The sequence below is a fragment of the Bufo gargarizans genome, chromosome 5 (assembly GCF_014858855.1).
Source record: "Bufo gargarizans isolate SCDJY-AF-19 chromosome 5, ASM1485885v1, whole genome shotgun sequence".
Lineage (NCBI taxonomy): Eukaryota > Metazoa > Chordata > Amphibia > Anura > Bufonidae > Bufo > Bufo gargarizans.
Window position 1 is genome coordinate 123058506 of NC_058084.1, and position 23127 is coordinate 123081632.

The window sequence follows — 23127 nt, forward strand, 5'->3', positions numbered from 1 at the left end:
TTCCCCTTTGTTGCTAGGCCTGTTGGAGACTCTGGTTCCTCCGTGTCTTGGAGGAATTGGTTGTCTTCACCTTCTGACGCCATACTGCAGGGACCGTTAGGCTCAGTAGGGCCCAGGTTCAAGAGTATGAGCCCCCCTACCATAGATGGCGGCTCATACAGTCAGGAGGTCAGGGATAGGATTTAGGGATGCTTAGTTGGCTTCCAGCTCCCTTTTTCCTGTTTCCAGGCCTAGCTGCTTCCCTATAATCCCCACGTTGTACGGTGGGGGCTTTCCCCCACTCCCCACCAAGACACTAATCCCTCACTCTGATATGATAAAATCTGAGACTCTCAGCCAATATATTTTGATCAAAACAAATCTGTGCAAGGTGGTCTCAGTCAGGCAGGTCCAACTCTAAACCTACCTATGCTGTTGGACATCTACATTCAGGAGAGCAGACCCTGCACATATATTGTGCTGCACCTAGTCACCTCTGTGTACATCAAGCAACTCTGTGATCACCTCTAGGTATATGTTTAGTGAAAGATTGGTAGTACCGTATCTTTTGTGTAGAACAAATTAGTCAGGGTGTTTGGATGAACCGGGGCAATCCAGAGTTTTTTTATTTCTACCCCAAAAAGAAACGACACGCATATGAGAAGCCCAGTAATAGTGCATTATATTAGGGACTGACAGGCCGCCTCTATCTGTGGCCGCGAGCATAACCTTGCGGGGGATAAATGCTCTGGACATTTTTAAGAGGACTTTAATAAAGACAAGCTTTTAACTAAAAGGTGGCTTGTGCTGGAAGTTTGTTATATTAGTATCTTTTCTATATACAGTACTTTTTAATTGCATCAGTATATTCACTTTTTTAGTTATTTGTATTTCTTAATAGTCCTAAATAAAAGTTTTCAAAATCATTCATCTTTCTTACAAATTAAAAAAAAAAGTTCATTCTTTCCCAAAAAAACACACTGTCCAATTTGTTTAAAAGGGTTGTCTCACCTCATAATTTGAGCGTTATCACTGTCACTACCGCTTAGGGGGGCGTTGAGCTAGTGCCACTTGATTGATGGCACAGGCAAGTGGCACTAGGATTACTTTATCCCGCACTTGCCTGGACGTGCGTGTTCCCAAGGCTGCTAGTGAGTAGGTATGTAGAACAGCTCCAGTCTACCAGCACCGGTGCGACATGGTCGGGAAGGGGTATGCTGTGCATGCGTAATTATGTGCACTTCTGTGATCCTGGCTACCAGAGAGACCAGAACAATTTTATACAGCAAGCAAGCGTGGCCACCACTGCTGGTTTGTAGCAGTGGCCGTATCTCCTGACAATGAGCATACAATAATGGGATGGAAGAATAAATTGAACCAAGGAAATTTGGACAAAATAAATGTTAGTGAGCTATATGCCCCCCTTGTCTGAGATGAGAAAACCTCTTTAAGCAAACCTCTTTAGTGATCATGTACTTACTTCAGTACTTTGTGGTAGTTATGTATACAGCATATGAAAAAGGTTAATAAATCATTATCTTTTGTTAATTCTCCTTCTTTTAAACTTAACAGTCAGGTCCATAAATATTGAGACATTGACACAATTCTAACATTTTTGGCTCTATACACCACCAAATGGATTTGAAATGAAACAAACAAGATGTGCTTTAACTGCAGACTGGCAGCTTTAATTTGAGGGTATTTACATCCAAATCAGGTGATCGGTGTAGGAATTACAACAGTTTGCATATGTGCCTCCCACTTGTTAAGGGACCAAAGGTAATGGGACAGAATAATAATCATAAATCAAACTTTCACTTTTTAATACTTGGTTGCAAATCCTTTGCAGTCAATTACAGCCTGAAGTCTGGAACACATAGACATCACCAGACGCTGGTTTTCATCCCTGGTGATGCTCTGCCAGGCCTCTACTCTTCAGTTCCTGCTTGTTCTTGGGGCATTTTCCCTTCAGTTTTGTCTTCAGCAAGTGAAATGCATGCTCAATCGGATTCAGGTCAGGTGATTGACTTGGCCATTGCATAACATTCCACTTCTTTCCCTTAGAAAACTCTTTGGTTGCTTTTTCAGTATGCTTTCGGTCATTGTCCATCTGCCCTGTGAAGTGCCGTCCAATGAGTTCTGAAGCATTTGGCTGAATATGAGCAGATAGTATTGCCTGAAACACTTCAGAATTCATCCTGCTGCTTTTGTCAGCAGTCACATCATCAATAAATACAAGAGAACCAGTTCCATTGGCAGCCATACATGCCCACGCCATGACACTACCAATGCTTCACCGATGAGGTGGTATGCTTAGGATTATGAGCAGTTCTATTCCTTCTCCATACTCTTCTCTTCCCATCACTCTCGTACAAGTTGATCTTGGTCTCATCTGTCCACAGGATGTTGTTCCAGAAGTGTGAAGGCTTTTTTAGATGTCGTTTGGCAAACTCTAATCTGACCTCCCTGTTTTTGAGGCTCACCAATGGGTTACATCTTGTGGTGAACCTTCTGTATTCACTCTGGTGAAGTCTTCTCTTGATTGTTGACTTTGACACACGGACACCTTCCTCCTGGAGAGTGTTCTTGATCTGGCCAACTGTTGTGAAGGGTGTTTTCTTCACCAGGGAAATAATTATTCGGTCATCCACCACAGATTGTTTCCGTGGTCTTCCGGGTCTTTTGGTGTTGCTGAGCTCACCGGTGCATTCCTTCTTTTTAAGAATGTTCCAAACAGTTGTTTTGGCCACGCCTAATGTTTTTGCTATCTCTTTGATGGGTTTGTTTTGTTTTTTCAGCCTAATGATGGCTTGCTTCACTGATAGTGACAGCTCTTTGGATCTCATCTTGAGAGTTGACAGCAACAGATTCCAAATGCAAATAGCAGACTTGAAATGAACTCTGGACCTTTTATCTGCTCATTGTAATTGGGATAATGAGGGAATAACACACACCTGGCCATGGAACAGCTGAGAAGCCAATTGTCCCATTACTTTTGGTTCCTTAACAAGTGGGAGGCACATATGCAAACTGTTGTAATTCCTACACCGTTCACCTGATTTGGATGTAAATACCCTCAAATTAAAGCTGACAGTCTGCAGGTAAAGCACATCTTGTTTGTTTCATTTCAAATCCATTGAGGTGGTGCATAGAGCCAAAAATGTTAGAATTGTGTCGATGTCCCAATATTTATGGACCTGGCTGTATATGTCCTAATGTATTGTCAGGCTGCAAAGGCCACCTGAATGACTAGCTCAGAGCAAGCAGCACTGAAATACATCAAAATATGTTAGTAACACAGTGTGGCCTTATGCACACGACCGTTGTTTTGGTCCGCATCCGAGCCGCAGTTTTGGCGGCTCGGATGCGGACCCATTCACTTCAAAGGGGCCGCAAAAGATGCAGACAGCACTCTGCGTGTTGTCCGCATCCGCTGCTCTGTTCTGTGGTCTGCAAACATTTTTTCACCTGTCCTATTCTTGTCTATTTTGCGGACAAGAATATGCAGTTATATTAGTGGCTGTCCGTGCCGTTCCGCAATTTGCGGAACACACACAGACGCCATCCGTGTTTTGCGGTTTCGCTATTTGTGGACCGCAAAACACACCACGGTCGTGTGCATGTAGCCTGTAGCTGAAGAATATGTAGTAAAGAAATACTTGACATGTAAACTGTTCAGATATAAAACAACATTTACTTGGTTAAATAATAAAATAAATGTAACTGCCTACTCTGCCTAAAAGACTGGGGTGGAACAGCAGAACGAGAGCAGACAATAGTAATCAAAGAATTAGTATTTAAGGGGTAGTCTGACCCCAGAACTCTTTTATGAGGCCTCATGCACACAACAGTATTTTTTTGCGGTCCGCAAAAAGGGGTTCCGTTGTTCTGTGATCCGTGTCCGTTTTTGTTTCCGTGTGTCTTCCTTTATTTTTGTAGGATCTCCAAACATGAAGGAAAGTAAAAAAAAATCTAAGTTTAGTTTGCCATGCAAATGATAGGAAAAAAACGGGCGCGGACGCGGATGACAATCTTGTGTGCATCCGTGTTTTTTCACCGACCCATTGACTTGAATGGGTCCGCGAACCGTTGTCCGTGAAAAAAATAGGACAGGTCCTATTTTTTTCACAGACTCGGATGACAAATAGTGCATTAGCCGAGTTTTCCACGGACCCATTGAAAGTCAATGGGTCAGCAGAAAATCACGGAAAATGGAACAACGGACACGGGACACAACAACGGTCGTGTGCATGATGCCTTATTAGGGTATATTTACCTACAGTACTAGGGCCACCTAACGTAAATGGATGGCTTAGACATACATTGATCTTAACGAAAAACAATGTTTATGAAAAACAACATTGTTATTTCCATGCTGCAAGAACTGCAGCAAGCCTCCAAAGGCCAGCTTCAGGCAGATGGATCTGCAGTGTGAGGCCAAATCGTTCACATCAGCGTTATGAAATCCGGCAAGCTATTCCTGCAGAGGAGCAGCTGCCACCATATTCTGCATAGCCGGATAATGCTGGGAACCGCCAGATCCTTGTTGACTACAATGGGATCCGACTGCTTTCTGGCATAAATGCCAGCTTTCGGCCAGACAAACGGTCTTCAGTGGGGATCTGGCAGGCTATGGTGAACTAGAGCAGACTGTTCCTCTGCTCGATTTCATAATGCTGATGTAAACGTAGCCTAAAACAACAAATATATTGAAGTTTCTATGGGATTGTATTCTCATCATGTCTGTCTCTTGCTTGCAACATTGTTCAAATCTGTCCTTAAAGGGGTCGCCTCATGCAGATTACTCTTGTCAAAATGCTATTAGAGAATATTGATGTCATAGAGGCGGTCTCCTCTGTCTGGATCGCCCTCTGAGTCAGGATGAAAAGCTACTCTGTAGGAGTGGTTACTGTTCGGATGGACTCGGGCCTTCCTTGTATTACAAGGACTGCCATTCATCTGTATGGCTTCCATGTAATACTACATTTCATCTGCAGCCTTCACTGGCAAAATAAGCCATGGGGTGCTGGAAGCCAGACCTGGGGTGATCAGCTAATAGGCCGTCGAAAAGGGTTGTCTCTAATCAGACACACCATTCGAATAAACCATATCTAGATATTCATCTAGATATTCATATACACTATGTTTGTTTGATATCGGACCTCCAAAATCTGAAAATAGCTGTAGGAGTAACAATGGATAAGACATGCACAGTTATAAATATGTCACACCTAATAAGAAATATTTTCTGCTCTGTTTTACTGACACTTTAGCCAATTTATTACTGTATTATTAAAAGTGCGATGCCTCCGCCAGTAAGGAATGGCATAAATATCAGTATAAATCTGACACCTCACTAACGGTGTAATAGAACACACGTTCCATGCCAGTGACTTTGAGGTGATGTCAGGTTGTGAACCTCTTACCATAAAGCAATGGAGATTTTTTTTCTCACACATGCTATCTTTAAAACGGCTCATTTTAATATAACCTGCCATAAAAAAAATAAGTGTTTTTGTAATTTTTTTAAATTAAATTAGGGATGCTTATTGGGTGCTGACAGAGGTAGAAAGTTTTTTAAAGACCCCATTCACACTATCACTTAGATAGTCAATGGAATGAAATATTCATAATGCACTATTATTCCTTAGTGAAACAAGTGTTTTCTTTTATTAGTGAGCAGGAAGAAGCACATCACAGTGATATCACAGGACAGGGTTAATGTAATGCACACAGTGATATCACAGCAAGTTTAATGTAGTACAAACAGTGAAGTCCAGGGGTAATGTAATGCACAGGGATTACAGTATAGGGTTAACATAATGCACACAGTTATGTCACAGTACAGAAATATTCCACTCTGTAAGGTTACAAACAGTGATGTCACACTAGTGGGGATAATACTCCTAGTGAAGTATAATAATGCACACAGTGACATCACAATCCAAAGATAATGCTAAGTACAGGAATGCACAAAGTGATGTCACAGCACAGGGATACTGAACAAGGTCTTCCAGTGAGCTGAATTAAATTTTCCCTGCTCCCTCTCCATCAGCCATAGTCATCACCTCACCTTAAGGCCTCTTTCACACGGCCGTTGCGGAAACATGTGCGGGTGCGTTGCGGGAACACCCGTGATTTTTCTGCGCGAGTGCAAAATATTGTCATGCGTTTTGCACTCGCGTGAGAAAAATCGCGCATGTTTGGTACCCAAACCTGAACTTTTGGGATCGTTATTCTGTAGATTGTATTATTTTCCCTTATAACATGGTTATAAGGGAAAATAATAGCATTCTGAATACAGAATGCTTAGTAGGTGATCAATTGAGGGTTAAAAAAAAGGGTTAATGATGAATTACCGGCTAGGACCTGTGGTGACGTCAGATCACATGTGATTGGAGCATGTGATCTGACGTCACCACAGGTCCTAGCCAGTAATTCATCATTAAAGAAGAAGAGACCGGGAACTACGCGATCAAGAGGAGAAGGTGAGTTAATTTTTTTTTTTAACCCTCAATTGATCACCTACTAAGCATTCTGTATTCAGAATGCTATTATTTTCCCTTATAACCATGTTATAAGGGAAAATAATAACATTTACACAACACCGAACCCAAACCTGAATTTCTGTGAAGAAGTTCGGGTCTGGGTACCACAGTCGGTTTTTTATCACGCGCGTGCAAAACACATAAAAATTGAACATCGGAACGCAATCGTAGTCAGAACTGACTGAAATTGCGTACCTAATCGCGCGGGTTTGCTGCAATACACCGGGACGCATCCGGACCTAATCCGGACACGCCCGTGTGAACCCAGTCTTAGTCCACTTGCTCGCGTAGCCGGCATCTCCTTCTGTCTTCATCTTAGCTTTGTGTAGCAACAAGGACCTTTGGTGACGTCACAGTCATCACATGATCCATCACCATGGTAAAAGATCATGTCACGGATCATGTGATGACTGTGACGTCACCAAAGGTCCTTGTTGCTACACAAAGCTAAGATGAAGACAGAAGGAGATGCCGGCTACGCGAACAAGTGGACTAAGGTGAGTTAAAAAAAAATAATTTAACCCCTCCAGCGCTATTTTACTATGCATTCTGTATTCAGAATGCTATTATTTTCCCTTATTGTTATAAGGGAAAATAATAATGATCGGGTCTCCATCCCGATCGTCTCCTAGCAACCGTGCGTGAAAATCGCACCGCATCCGCACTTGCTTGCGGATGCTTACGATTTTCACGCAACCCCATTCATTTCTATGGGGCCTGCGTTACGTTAAAAACGCAGAATATAGAGCATGCTGCGATTTTCACGCAACGCACAAGTGATGTGTGAAAATCACCGCTCATGTGAACAGCCCCATAGAAATGAATGGGTCGGTATTCAGTGCGGGTGCAATGCGTTCAACTCACGCATCGCATCTGCGCGGAATACTCGCCGTGTGAAAGGGGCCTTAGATGATGGGCACTTGAACTTATGCCTGCTATCCTAGTGGTCATGTTCCAACAATATGTTCTCCTGTACATTGTGCAGCTCCTGTCATATTCTGAATACTTCATGTATATTTCATCTACTCTTATGAAAACGTGTACCAGGAAACCACGTGTGTACCAAATTACACTGAAAAATTTTAATTTATTTTACTATTTGCATTTTTTGTGCATTTCCATTGTCATTTCGCAAGTCCTATATAACTGAATAGTAAAAGGTCTTTTATTTCCATTGTGTAGATATTCTATCCGATTGTCTGGTCACCAAGGGCCACTTTTCCCCTGAGACAGTTTTTGATACACGAGGCTCATTGAGTTTAATGTGCTGTTATACTGCCACAATATGAGTGACTGGAGACTGGACACAAAGTTGACAACATCCGTTCCGAATCTGTTCATCTGATCAGTGCCCAAGTGAAACAATACATTTTCTTAACCATATACTTGAGAATGTATCGGCTAACTGTCTATTAATTCTAATTAGGATGTCTCCAAAGACTTGGATTTAATTTTAGAGACTGAAATACAAACTTATTAGCAATCTATGATACAACATATTGTTGTACTTTTGTGCTTTTTCTGCCACTTCCGTTATACAAGTTGATATGCAAGACTTTAGAAATATCCACAGATGGTGGCATCAATGTATCTGAATATTTCCTTGGTTCATAGCAATCCTGGAAAAGGCCCACATTCCTACATACAACTAAGGCTACTTTCACACTAGCGTTCGATCGGATCCGTTCTGAACGGATCCGATCATAATAATGCAGACGGAGGCTCCGTTCAGAACGGATCCGTCTGCGTTATATTGGCAAAAAAAAGCTAAGTGTGAAATTAGCCTGAGCGGATCCGTCCAGACTTTTACATTGAAAGTCAATGGGGGACGGATCCGCTTGAAGATTGAGCCATATTGTGGCATCTTCAAATGGATCCGTCCCCATTGACTTACATTGTAAGTCTGGACGGATCCGCATGCCTCCGCACGGCCAGGCGGACACCGGAACGCTGCAAGCAGCGTTCAGGTGTCCGCCTGCTGAGCAGAGCGGAGGCTGAACGCCGCCAGACTGATGCAGTCTGAGCGGATCCGCATCCATTCAGACTGCATCAGGGCTGGACGGAAGCATTCGGGTCCGCTCGTGAGCCCCTTCAAACGGAGCTCACGAACGGACAGCCGAACGCTAGTGTGAAACTAGCCTAAAGTAGGTTTCTCAGATGAAACAAGATTTGGTTCTCACAATGGGCTTTGTCAAGACAAGGACTATGAGGTCCAGCAGAGGACAATCTCATCTACTGTTCATAAAAGAGTTGACGTCGTATTGCTAGGAGCAAGGTTTGAGTCAGTTGGAGACAATGAAGAAGCAGAATCGGCTGTCTCTATGTGTAGTCTATGGGGAGCAGCTATTCTCACTAGCAAAGAGACAATTAGAGATGCACCATGCAAGAAGTATTGCTGTTTTTCTGATACAAACAGTAGTCACCCAGGCATATTAAGATAAAGCAAGTATGTACACACTGGTGTCAGTGGCACTATAGCCACTGGCTGCCTGCTGTCTCACACAGCAAACAGCCATGGCTAATGTCTGCTATTGGCTATAACGCCGATTGCAGACATTTAACCCCTCAGATGTCAATTTGACCAAGCTATCTGAGGTGCCTTTCCCTGGGAGCGCTGTGTTCCCAGGGCTGGAACAGCTCCCCCGCACAGTCATTGGGGGGGGCGTTGATTGTTTCTGAAGAAACCCATGGTATTAGAACTGTTGTTCTTATGAAGGCCTGCAAGGCTCCATAGGAAAAGAATGAATTCATCATAATATGCTGTGTAAAATCCCAGTAGAATATGAGAAATAAGATTGCATGTTCAAGACCATAGGGGGTTCCAAAAATATATTTTTTAAAGAAAAAAAAGTTTTTACAAATATATAAAAATCCATATCACCCCCTTTCCCCATAATAAAAATAAAAAATAAATAAAATGTTTGAACTATTAAATAAAAGCTATACTGGGGGAAAAAATCTAAATGGCTGATTTGCGTTTTTTTGTCGCTTAAAGAATAATTAGATAAAAAGTGATCAAAAAGTCTTACACTTCATAATGGTATCACTGAAAACTACAGATTGTCTTGCAAAAATCTCCATATATGTAAATATAGAAAAGTTATGGGGGTATGACAATGAAAAGAGAGAATCATTTTTTTCAAACGTTTTATTTTTCAAGTATTAAAACACATTAAAAAAGTATATAAATGTGGTATCAGTTTTACCATACAGGAAATGTATAATAACAAAACTCATAAAACTATGGCACAATTACGTTTCTTTTCCAGTTCCACCCGATTTGGAATTTTTTGAAGCTTCCTACTACATTGTATGCAATTTGTAATGGTGGCATTAGAAAGCACGACTTGTCCCTTAAAAAACAAGCCCTCATACAGCTATGTGAATTGAGAAAAGTAAAAAAAAGTTATGGTTCCGAGAAGGCAGGGAGTAAAAAACGGGTATTGTATGACCAGTTTTTGTGGCTGTAGGTTTTTATCCTCAACTATTATATACATAAGGCACATTTAGTTCTCAAAATACTCTGTGTCTGACCTCTTACTATAAAAGACCCCACTTACTCACAGTAGATGAAGAGGTAGATGGAACAGATGAATATGATAGATAGAAATAACATTGCTAAGATTAGATAGATAGTATAAACTATAGTTTCCTGAATTTTGACAAGAGCATGTTATGATACTGTCCTTTTAACTCTATTCCCAAATTATGTCTAATAAATGAATATAAGAGCCTTGGCCGTAGCAGTGCATAGACTCTCAATTACTAGGCAGTCTTGAACTTTGGAGCTTGAAGGCATATTGGGAATCACAAGCATGGCTGAAAAAAAGAGAATTTCCTGCACTCGGTGGGTGGGTAGTCACACTGTTATATAGTTGCCCCCAAGGGAAGATGGCAGAACAAAATAGCAGAAGGATGGAATTAGAGTGACTTTAGCACAGATGAGCAGGTTTCCACCGCTGGATCAGTGGAAATCACTGGCAGGGCCCACTCCAGGGAAGATGACACATTCACCAGTCAATGTTGTAGCCACTAGTGCATGGGGGCAGGGGAATGGAGATGATCAAGATCTATAATGTAAGAAGCCAATATGTGGCGGCTAATGTCCAAGGAGGAATCGTACAACGAGTGCAGCCTGCAGCTAATTACTCTGGAGGAACCTGTATATTCTAAGTCTTCTCAGAGCTGTGTCTCCTGTCTCCCAATTTAACCTTTACCATTTTTCAAGGTTCTGTAGGTGTAAAACGACTTATAATAACGATCTGACTAATATGATTTTTGATGTGTAACTTTAATGCCTAACCTTATCACAACTGCAGGGCATTTCATGAGTGCTCAGCTGTAAAGAGCCATGATTTATAGGGATAACAGGAGAAAAAAAGATGTAATTCTGAAAGGAACCTTAAACAAATGGCATGAGAGGAGCTTTTTTTCTTCTTTTGACTACCAAGGGATGTTCAGTTATTTTATGAGCACTATCCTGCTCAGGCCTTACCTCCAACTTATTGTGACATGATTATGGGGAGATGCAAGATCCATTAAAGTCGATTACACCTGGATGCCAACACGCTTGAAATATGACACGCTTCATTTTTCTTCTTTTCTGTTTTGGGTGAAGAATTCGATCCAGCAAGAAGATGTTATTATTAGTCGGAGGACTGCCTCCTGGACCAGACAGACTGCCCAGCAACCTGGTGCAATACTATGATGATGAAAAGAAGACGTGGAAGATACTAACAAGTAAGTTATTTTACATTTATTACATAACCAGTTATAGCAAAACTGGATTTGTTTTAATTCCCATTGTGAATGCATTATGTTAGAGTTTCCATCTTCAGGGACCTTTCAGGCAGACCCCCTTACATGGCCAGACCTGTGGAGAGAAGCATACAGTATTCACCTGCTTCCCGCCGCTGGATTCCTGCTCCTTTGTTTCCCCTGCTGCAACTGCACCGCTCTGGTCCAGATGTGTCCCAGCGGCCGCTGCAGCCAATTACTGGCGACAGCAGTCATGTCAGTGGGTTACATGTCAATGCCACATTGGGCTGTCTGCTTGAAAGGCCCCTAAAGATGAAAAACCCCTTAGTCTTATGCAAAACTATAAATACTGTACTGTAGAGAGTCACTGGTGAGAACAGCTTCTGCACCGTAGTGATCTGATTAACCGGATTATTTTATGGTTATCTGTCTGAATAGGTGCCATATAAAACTACATGTCTCATGTAACATGACTGTAGGGTCAATGTGTGGCCACCTGCTACTTCCACTGGAGATATCGGTTGTTTTGCTGGGGTGGCTTTGTGGTGGGTTTGTCCAGGTGCAACCACCCCATTCAGGGGCGTTGCTAGAGTCTCAAAAGATCCAGGGCCCAAGCCCCAATGCATATGGCCCAATTCTCTAAGTCGACCAACCGACCCCTAAGCCCGCTATAACTTTACAGCTATACAGCAGCACATACCTCTCACATGCAGTGCCTCCCAGGTGACGTCTCCTCTGATGTAGATCTTCTCTGTCATCATCTTCTCCATTTGGTCCAGACAACGTCTCTCAGCCGTGCCTCATCTCTACAGAGTGTGACACACAGACATCTTAGCTTCCTCATTTTTCTGTACCCCCAAATACTATCCTGAAGAAAAATGAGTGCCCCCCATAGTAATAGTGCTCCTCATAGTCCCACCAATAGTAATTCCCTTCTAGAATGCCCTCATTAGTAATACTGCCCCCTACAGTGCCCCCAACTTTGATAATGCTCCCCAAGAGTGCCCCCATTAGTTGAAGAGCCCTCCAGTATTAATAATACCCTTACAGAGCCCCTAGTAGAAATAAGGCTCCCCCCTATTGTTCCCCCAGTGGTAATAAAGCTATCTACTGACCCCTCAGTAGTGATAAGGCCACCCAGGTGCTCTTAGTAGAAATAATGTGGATCTATCAATCCCTTCTATAGAGCCCCCAGTAGTAATAAGAATGCCTAATGTCTCCTGGATTTAAAAATGCCCCCTCAGTGCCCACAGTATTTATAATGCCCCTTACTGTTATAATGCTTACCCTGAAGTGCCCCAGTATTTTTATCGCCCCCTACTGTTATAATGCTTGCTCTGAAGCCCTCCCAGTATTTATAATGCCCCCTGCAGTGCCCCCTGTAGTTATATTCCTCCATTTACTGTCCTCAAAAATTATAATTCCGCAGCCCCTCCACCATACAGTCCAATGTAAATAACATTATTTCCCTTCTCCTTCATAGAGTGTGTAAAGGGGGAATATTAATCACCAATATTATGCGAATATCGATAATTAATATTCCTAAATAGGAGGAGCCGTCTAGTGAAGACTCCGCCTATTTATACCTTTATATAACAATTACACAATATCTTCGCTATGCCTTACACCATGGGTGTCAAACATGCGGCCCGCGGGCCGCATGCGGCCCGCAATGAATATCTTTGCGGCCCGGCAAAGATGCAGCATCGCAGACTGCTATGTATGAGCCGGGAGAGAGGAGGGGCTGGAGTCCGTAACTAGGGGCGGGGCCCGGTGCAGTCACTGTACTCTTACACCGGGCCCCGCCGCTCACCAAAGTATTTATAAATGTGAATCCTTATCCTGTTATTAAGTTGAACTAACGCTGCCCTCTCCCATGTTCCCATGTCCCCCTTACTTAAGCTTCAATAGTAGGCAGAGAGGACAGCAGCAGTAACGTCACTCACTGACGTCGAGCACCTGCTCCGCCCACTTTATGAATGAAGCAGGCGGAGCAGACGCGCGACGTCAGTGAGTGACGTTACTGGTGCCGTCCGCTCTGCCTGCTATGGAAACGTGTTCGTAAGTGCTGTGGGGATACAGGGGAACATGGGAACATGGGAGAGGGGAGCGTTAGTTCAACTTAATAACAGGATAAGGATTCACGTTTATAAATACTTCGGTGAGCAGAGGGCCGGTGTATTGGGGGACACTGTTATGAGGGGGATCTGTGGATGACATATAGCAGTGTCATCCACAGATCCCCCCCATAACAGTTCCATCCACAGATCCCCCCACCTCATAACAATGCCATCCACAGATATCCCACCCCATAGCAGTACCATCCACAGATATCCCACCCCATAACAGTTCCATCCACAGATCCCCCACCTCATAACAATGACATCCACAGATCCCCCATAACAGCACCATCCACAGATCCCCCACCCCATAACAATGCCATCCACAGATCCCCCCACCCCATAACAATGCCATCCACAGATATCCCACCCCATAGCAGTACCATCCACAGATCCCCATAACAGTGCCATCCACAGATCCCCCATAACAGTGCCATCCACAGATCCCCCATAACAGCGCCATCAACAGATCCCCCATAACAGCGCCATCCACAGATCCCCCATAACAGTGCCATCCACAGGTCCCCCATAACAGTGCCATCCACAGGTCCCCAATAACAGTGCGTCATCCACAGATCCCCCATAATAGTGTCACGCACAGACCACCATTAATTCAAAGCCCACCAAAAGCACAACTTTTGGTTAAAAATATTTTTTTCTTATTTTCCTCCTCAAAAACCTAGGCGCGTCTTATAGTGAAGTTTAATATTTGTATATATATATATATATATATATATATATATATAAAAATATAATAATCATTCCTCCTTGGTGGTTTTATCGTGAATACATTTTCACTTTTTGATATTTGTTGATTTATTACCTAGTTGCCACGTCGGCTTGGTCTTGCGGTTTAGCTGGTTTCCTAGTAACCACAATATTTTTGCGAGCATCATTACGTCATAACGACACCTGCGGCTTCCCGTTCCCGTTTTTTTTTTTTTGATGCGGCCCACATAAACTTAAATTTTGTTTTTTTGGCCCATGTTAGCCTTTGAGTTTGACATGCTTGCCTTACACTAATCACTATGCTAGCTGCATGCGCCTTACTAACTCGCTACCGCTAACAAGTACACGCTACACAAAGGGTACAAATATAACGGTATTTATTTAACACACTAAGCACGCAATACACTAACAATACACAGCACTACACATATACAATACTCAACTACACTACACCTTCCCAAATTCCACCCACAAACTAACTAGACAATTCACACATACAAGTAATATTATCCCACCCGTCTATCTACTCACTGTCCCTACGGGGTTACAAGAGGGTATAGATTCAGCACTGCAAGGGTTATTTGCCAGTGAGTGCTGAGGTTAAGACCAGCAGGAGAGCTGGGGTGGCAGGGAAGAGGTTAATCAGGGGTAACAAGGGGCAGCATGGGGTCTGGGATACAAAGGGTTAAATCGTTGGTGGGATAGTGGTAGGGAAATAAGGGGGTGTGAATATGGTTGGCACTGCAAGGGAGGTACAATGCCATGCCAGCGTATACTCAGCCATCTCCAGGGCCAAATGGGCCTCTCTTCCTTCAGGCAGCAGTCCTCATGTGTCTCTGAATCCAGTCTGGTTGCAAGCAGAGCGCCCTGTTCGGTTTTGGGTTATTATAGCCCCAAAACAGCCCCCTCCTCCTTCCTCAGGCATGTGACATCATAGTGTGGTTTTTGATGTCTCTGGTTAGAAGGTCCCCTCACAAATGGTGCCAAAGTGTCTGATTGCTTTAGGCCTGAACAAAAGGGGACTAGATGCTAATCAGCTGTTATCCTACAGGCTATCAGCACAAGTTTTACTCTAAACAACTCTGTTGATAACAGTTGGAATTGAACCGGGGGTATGAATGGGCAGCAATAAGCCCACATACATACTGCCATACTGACATAAGTGTATATACATAGACACGTGTGCAAATACATACACACATATCTATATATACACACACCCTCGCATATATCTGGGGCATCACATACAGGGGACATGCATATGTCCCCACTTGCCATACAGGGCCAATATATACACGGTCATACAGGAAATATATACTAACTATAAGGGGACACATATATACTAATATAAGGGGGATTATAAGGGGGCACAGCTTCCAGGGACCACATATTTCCCACAGGGGCCACCATGAGCCCCTGGGGATCACCATGGGCAGACGTGCGCAGATGCTGGGCACATCTGCGCACATCACCCCATGATGCGGTGGTTAATGTATGCATATATATACCATACATGCCCGCACGTGTTTGCAGGCATGCATGGATATACACGCATACGTCTCAACCCTTCCTCAACAATCCCCCTGTTGTCGGACTATATAATACGACAATATATTGGGGGAACGGGTTGAGATATATTTGCCCCCCCCCCCTCAACCCCATCCTAGGTGGAAGTTCAGGAAGAACTGTAGTGTACACTGTTCTTTAGGTACTTAGACATCCCTAATCCATTTTCCTCCGACCTGCCCTTCACCGTAACCTACTCCTCCGTCCATAGGATACACAGTCTTCTTCTTGACATCTTTAGGATACCACACACCCACAATCTCTTTAACAGTCTTTTAGTGTCGGCCACCCCCACTATGGAGTGACCACACTCCCACAGTCTCTCGGTAATTCTGCCGATCTTCAGGTATCTTCGTCCCCCCCAATTCTGGAGCGGGTTCACCCTTACAGTCTTTAACTGGCCTTTCTTTAACAGTCTCTTGGTGTCGGCCACCCCCACTTTGGAGTGACCACACCCCCACAGTCTCTCGGTCGTTCTGCCGATCTTCAGGTATGGCCCGCCTCCAAGGCATCTGGAGCGGGTTCACCCTCACAGTCTCAGTCCCAACGTCTGTTTCCATCTTGATGGGTGCGGTTCTCCCGTGGACAGATTAATAGGTCTTTACAAGGCAGGTCAGACTCTTAAGCGGCGATGTCACAGTACCTAAATTCTACTGCGGAGAACACCTCCGCCACACTACACATCCAGCCCTCCCCTTAAGAACTTCACCGTTCCAGGGTTCAAGGTGGCAAATGAATGATGCCTGTCCCTATCGTGACCTAACCTTATCCCCATTCACACAAAATACATGTCATATCCCTCCCAAAACCAAATTCCATACATGTGTGTACCCATAGAGACTCATGCAACCTGGCATTCCTCTCTACCTCCAAAGACACAGGTAGGTCGTAGACCCCTGTGTCAATGGGAAACGACTATAGGATGCAAATGTGTACAGACAAATTATAACTCACCACAATGCGTTGGGTGAGTTTCCCTGGGTATAGGCTGTCACACATTTGTACCTAGAGTGTCTATGGGTACACAATCAACCAACAAACATAATCCAATACATACAATGTGCTATGGGGTTTCAGGGTAGTACATGTTATACGTCCCGAACCCCCATAGAAAACAAAGTGTGTCCATACAATAATATTTGGCTACAGGAACCATGTTTGGTTATGTCCTGAGCCTCCTCCTCCGGATAGTTCTGTACAGTTCTGTCTGGTTCTGGTGTATTTTGGTCAATAAGTCCCTTGACCCTCCGACTGTAGATGACGATCACCAGAACCAGAAGATCTGGGTGAAACAAGTGATATGTTCTTCCACCCGAACGTCTCCAAATCTTCCTCCAGAGCCTTAAATAATGCTCCCGCTGGATTGTGGCACAGTCCTCCATCTCTAAAAACACCTCTAGGCAGAGGTCGCTTGGTTGCCAAAATCCAGTGGGATCCTCTGGAGCCTCCCAAGAGTGTCAGGGGGAATAGCTGGCCTCTTCCGTGGCCTCTCCTGGGTTTTTCTTCCGCTCCATATAAAACCTATGGCAGAAGAAAATACCAGGTGCTCCCAGGGGAATTTCTCCCCTAACGGTGCAGTTACATGTACAAAAATTCCCAGCACCAATACCTTTGACCCATGGGTAGAGAAAGGTATTGGGCTGCCCTTTGTCTCACAGGACTCCTCATTATCCCAACACTGGTGTCTGAACACCCTACCTTCAGAGGAGCGTGTCCTCTGCTACACATCCCTCTGCACCAACAGATAAGGATGGCCTCCCTACTAGGTTAGGATAACTGGAGTTCTGTGGACAAAGCACCATCTTGATGGCACCGCATCCCTGTCCACTCATGTGTACCCAGGCTGACTTCCCCCTGTGATCCCATCTTGTGGAGGCCCGCAGAACCAACGGCATAGGCATGCCCCGGCTCCCCAGGACCCCACAACACAAGAACACAGTCCACACTCTGCTGCCAAACACTCCGCGTCCAATCCCTATCAGAGCTGTGCTACCTGCTCGGACTAGATTTAAGTGCGCAGCACAACATTACACCAATGTTGTCTGTCCGCCCCAGTCCCCAGCGCAACACAGCCCTCCCGAAAACCTTGAGCACAACAGTGTTATCTGTATCGATCCGAGACCCTGGTTGCCCAGAATAATATCACATCATCCTTTGTGTGCTGCATGAAGAAGGTCCTTATGCCTTCTCCCGACCAGCAGGATTTCCCGTGTGATATTATCTGCTCGCGACCCTATACGTTCTCGATCCACAGTATAACACTGCTCCGCTCCAAGGGGACACAGAATGAAACAAGACAGCAGACGGGACATTACAACACTACATAAATCAGCCTGGTGGAACACACTCATAGACAAGGACCACCATCAACATCAAAGAGAACGTTACAATGGACAACAAAAACACACAACATGGACATGTATAGGGAACAAACGGTGTAACAAATAGTACAGGGGTGTCAAATGTTGCCTAGCCTAGCTTGGCCACTCTGGCTCCTCAGCAGCTGATGATGCTGCCAAGAGGTTACCCCTTTATGGCCAAGCTGACTAGACCCCGCTGCACGATTTGCTACCTGAATCCCATCACTGGACACATTGCAATTACTTGCACAAGGGCAATTCCTTGCAATGTGTCCTTTGTTCCCACACCTGAAGCACCTGATTGGGCTTACTGTCCTGTGTGTTTTGCAGTGCTTCGCTATATGACCCAAGCCACCACAAGCAAAGCATTTGATGTTTGCCTGGTGTGGCCTAGGTCCGTCCACACTGCAACCGCGCTCCCTGAATTGTTCCATCTTCAGGGAGGCACTTTTCACGATGTTTCTTTTCCCCAAAGTCAGGGAGAAATCTCTGTTAGTCTGGACAGGCTTGGTCTGGTGATTTGGCCTGTCACAGACTACTCTCCCCCCTATTTGCCCTGTATAGGGCAAAGTTTTGGGATATTCCGACCCTGACTTTATGGGAAAAGAAAGGGCCGGCACCAACTTGGTGATGACCTGTTGCATGCCAGACATTATCTGGGAGCTTACAACAACCTGAGCCTTCAATTTGGCTACCGTCACACTAGTAGAGGCAGTGCGTTCCTTGAAGGCCTTGACCTCAGTATAAGACTGAGTCAACTGAGCCTCAATTTCCTCCTTCTGCTTCTGCATTTCCACTAATTGTGACTGTATCATAGCCACCTGCGCATCTCGGTCAACAGTAGACTGCACATTCTCCGCCAGCTGTGCCCGCAATGCCGAAACCTGGTCGGAACTATTGGCACAGCACTGGCAGTGAACAGCCGGAGGAATTGTCTCTGTTGACTGAGACACCAGCGCCACTTCCTTTGGCTTACAGATGCTAGCCTCAAACGTATGAACGAGTTTGGCTAGCATCCGAAGCCGTTTAGTGGCCTTATTCAACACCGTCCGTTTGTTAACACAAAGCTTGTCATAACTACAAGCCTGTGCAAACAAATCGGACCACAGCATTTCTGCTGACTTGTATGTGGTGGGGAGGATGGGATTGAATGTGCTGTGTCTGCTCAAGTGTTGCAGTGTGGGGAAGTCCATACTCACCGTTTGAGCGTCCATCTTCTCCTTGGGGCCGTACCTCTTCGTCCTAGCAGCTGCCCGCTGGACTTGTACGCTGCTCCAATGAAGATGGATCTCCTTCAGTTATGTGTCCTCTTCTCCCTCGCAATCACTTGAGCGATGCAGTGACCGTGCAAAGCAAATAGCTAAATATTAATTCACAGAACAATTATAGATTCTCTGCTAAAGATTTTGATCTGCGCTTGGTGCTGTGAGGAAGAGTCGCGTTACCTGTCCGAATTATCAGGTCCTAGACGCTCAGACTGATGACCACGTCTCTCCTAGACGCTCAGACCGCTGACCACGTCTCTCTTGCCTGATAATTCACAGGATGGCCGACCTCTAACCTCAAAACCAAACACAGATTTCAAAATCTAAGCAGTGGGCCTGACTCGCCAATGTAAAGGGGGAATATCAATCACCAATATTATGCGAATATCGATAATTAATATTCCTAAACAGGAGGAATCACCTGGTGAAGACTCCGCCTATTTATACCTTTATATAACAATTACACAATATCTTCGCTATGCCTTACGCTAATCACTATGCTAGCTGCATGCGCCTTACTAACTCGCTACCGCTAACAAGTACACGCTACACAAAGGGTACAAATATAACGGTATTTATTTAACACACTAAGCACGCAATACACTAACAATACACAGCACTACACATATACAATACTCAACTACACTACACCTTCCCAAATTCCACCCACAAACTAACTAGACAATTCACACATACAAGTAATATTATCCCACCCGTCTATCTACTCACTGTCCCTACGGGGTTACAAGAGGGTATAGATTCAGCACTGCAAGGGTTATTTGCCAGTGAGTGCTGAGGTTAAGACCAGCAGGAGAGCTGGGGTGGCAGGGAAGAGGTTAATCAGGGGTAACAAGGGGCAGCATGGGGTCTGGGATACAAAGGGTTAAATCGTTGGTGGGATAGTGGTAGGGAAATAAGGGGGTGTGAATATGGTTGGCACTGCAAGGGAGGTACAATGCCATGCCAGCGTATACTCAGCCATCTCCAGGGCCAAATGGGCCTCTCTTCCTTCAGGCAGCAGTCCTCATGTGTCTCTGAATCCAGTCTGGTTGCAAGCAGAGCGCCCTGTTCGGTTTTAGGTTATTATAGCCCCAAAACAGCCCCCTCCTCCTTCCTCAGGCATGTGACATCATAGTGTGGTTTTTGATGTCTCTGGTTAGAAGGTCCCCTCACAAATGGTGCCAAAGTGTCTGATTGCTTTAGGCCTGAACAAAAGGGGACTGGATGCTAATCAGCTGTTATCCTACAGGCTATCAGCACAAGTTTTACTCTAAACAACTCTGTTGATAACAGTTGGAATTGAACCGGGGGTATGAATGGGCAGCAATAAGCCCACATACATACTGCCATACTGACATAAGTGTATATACATAGACACGTGTGCAAATACATACATACATATCTATATATACACACACCCTCGCATATATCTGGGGCATCACATACAGGGGACATGCATATGTCCCCACTTGCCATACAGGGCCAATATATACACGGTCATACAGGAAATATATACTAACTATAAGGGGACACATATATACTAATATAAGGGGGATTATAAGGGGGCACAGCTTCCAGGGACCACATATTTCCCACAGGGGCCACCATGAGCCCCTGGGGATCACCATGGGCAGACGTGCGCAGATGCTGGGCACATCTGCGCACATCACCCCATGATGCGGTGGTTAATGTATGCATATATATACCATACATGCCCGCACGTGTTTGCAGGCATGCATGGATATACACGCATACGTCTCAACCCTTCCTCAACAGAGTGCCATGTAAAAACCATCACACCATCTCCCCAGCGCCCTCCTATATACAATCCCCTGTAAATAACATCCCTTTCTATCTACATCCCCCTCTAAAATACAGTCCCATGTAAATAACATCACACCATCTCTCCTGCCCCCTAAAATATACAGTCCCACGTAAATAACTACCCCCTCACCAGCCGCCTTCAACATAGTCTCATGTAAAGAACATAACCCCCTCCCCAGCCGCCTTCAACATACAGTACCATGTAAATAACATCACCCCCTCAATATTCAGTCCCATGCAAATAACATCACTTCCTTCCCCAGTCACTTTCAACATACAGTCCCTTGTAAATAAAATCACCCCCTCCCCAGCCACCTCCAACATGCAGTCCCATGTAAATCACATTACCCCTCAACATTCAGTCCCATGTAAATAATATCACTCTTTCCCACAGCCGCCTTCAACATATAGTCCCATGTAAATAACATCACTCCCTCAACTTTCAGTCCCATGTAAATAACATCATTCAACCCCACTGTCCCATGTAAATAACTTCCCTCCCTTCAGCCCTGACATACAGTCCCAGTTAAATAACTACAACTCCCAACATTGCTCTGCCTCTCACACTGAGTAATCTACCCCTTCACTTACCTCTCCTCATGTAGCAGACCTCACTATAGCTTCTTCCCAGGACTTCTCTTCACTGCTGAGCCGTCCTCTCCTGCACTGATCACATGACGGTGACATCATCGCAGGTACTTTTCAGCTACTGCATTTAGCACTGATCACATGACCTGTGATGTCAAAACAGACACCTTGACGCCTGGTAGATGGGCCCCGACACGTATGTGCGCTAAGAGCTTCAATTATTCATGTATACTAGTTTATAGTCTGTATTGTACCACTTTTTTCTAGAATGACCCCCATTTCCTAGCTCTATTGTTTGTATATATAATGGTGTGCAGCCATTTTGTTTTTTGTCATAACAGGTCCTTCAGCTCTTGCAGGGCATTAGATTCAATTGAATTGCCCAATGTTTTAACCTAGCAATGCCCCTGACCCCATTAAATAGATTTTTGGCTTACAGTAAATACTATACCTATGTACATATCTTAAAGGGTTTCTTTGAGACCAGGAACGCCTGTTGAGATGGCCAGGCAGGATGCAAAAGTCAAGAAATAAAACAGCTCGCCTGTCACATGCTCTCTAATTCCAGCTCCCGTCTCCTCTACTTCCTGCCGCTGCTTGACCAGAAGTGTGACCGCTGCCTACATGCACATCACTATTCAGTCATGCCACATGACTGCTGCCACCACTGAGGCTATTGATTGGCCAGCAGCGGTGATGTGCATATAGACTGCATATCACAATTCTGGTCCAGCAGGGACAGGAAGTGGAGCTCGGTGCTGGGCCTCTGAAAAGTGAGACTTTTTTAAAAAAACTTTTGCACATAGCTAGGGGTTTCCGGTCTCAGAGAATCCCTTTAATCATATTCTGACACCTTTCCATATCTATCTATCTATCTATCTATTTTTCTATCTAGCTATCTGTCTGTCTATCTCTATCTCATTATCTAGCTATCTAACAAAAAAACTGCAGCACGGTCAAGACAGATGAGTGTGGGTGGATTCCCTCTGGGAAGATAGGTAATTCCTCCACTGATAAATCAAGAGCAAAAAAATGAGGCAGCACTCCGTATAAGGTGAAAGGGTGTTGACCCATTAATTCCCAAAGCAAAGTTTCAGTCCAGCACAATGAGGCCTTTGTCAAGCCAGCATCATAAATCTAACAGTCTTGACCACTGGGGATATGACATGAAGAGAGCTGAATATTGGGCTTATTCGAGAACATACATGAATTTACAGATTTCAGTGAAGTTAGATTTTCATTGTGGTGTGTGCATATCTTGTAAAGGTATATGCAATAATTTAGACCAGTGGTGGCAAACCTTTGGCACGGGTGCCAGAGGTGGCACTCAGAGCCCTCTCTGTGGGCACCTGTGCCCTGGTAAAAGTCTATGGTGTACCAATATGCCTTA

The 23127-nt window shown here is 44.5% G+C and overlaps 1 protein-coding gene across 1 annotated transcript in view; it reads left to right on the forward strand.

Moving 5' to 3' along the window:
* KLHL14 (kelch like family member 14) overlaps window positions 1-23127 on the forward strand; it is a 115162-nt gene that overhangs the window by 14457 nt on the left and 77578 nt on the right. The window contains exon 3 of the mRNA XM_044295523.1: window positions 11146-11267. Within this exon, the coding sequence (XP_044151458.1) occupies window positions 11146-11267 (122 nt within the window). The remainder of the gene's footprint in view (window positions 1-11145; window positions 11268-23127) is intronic.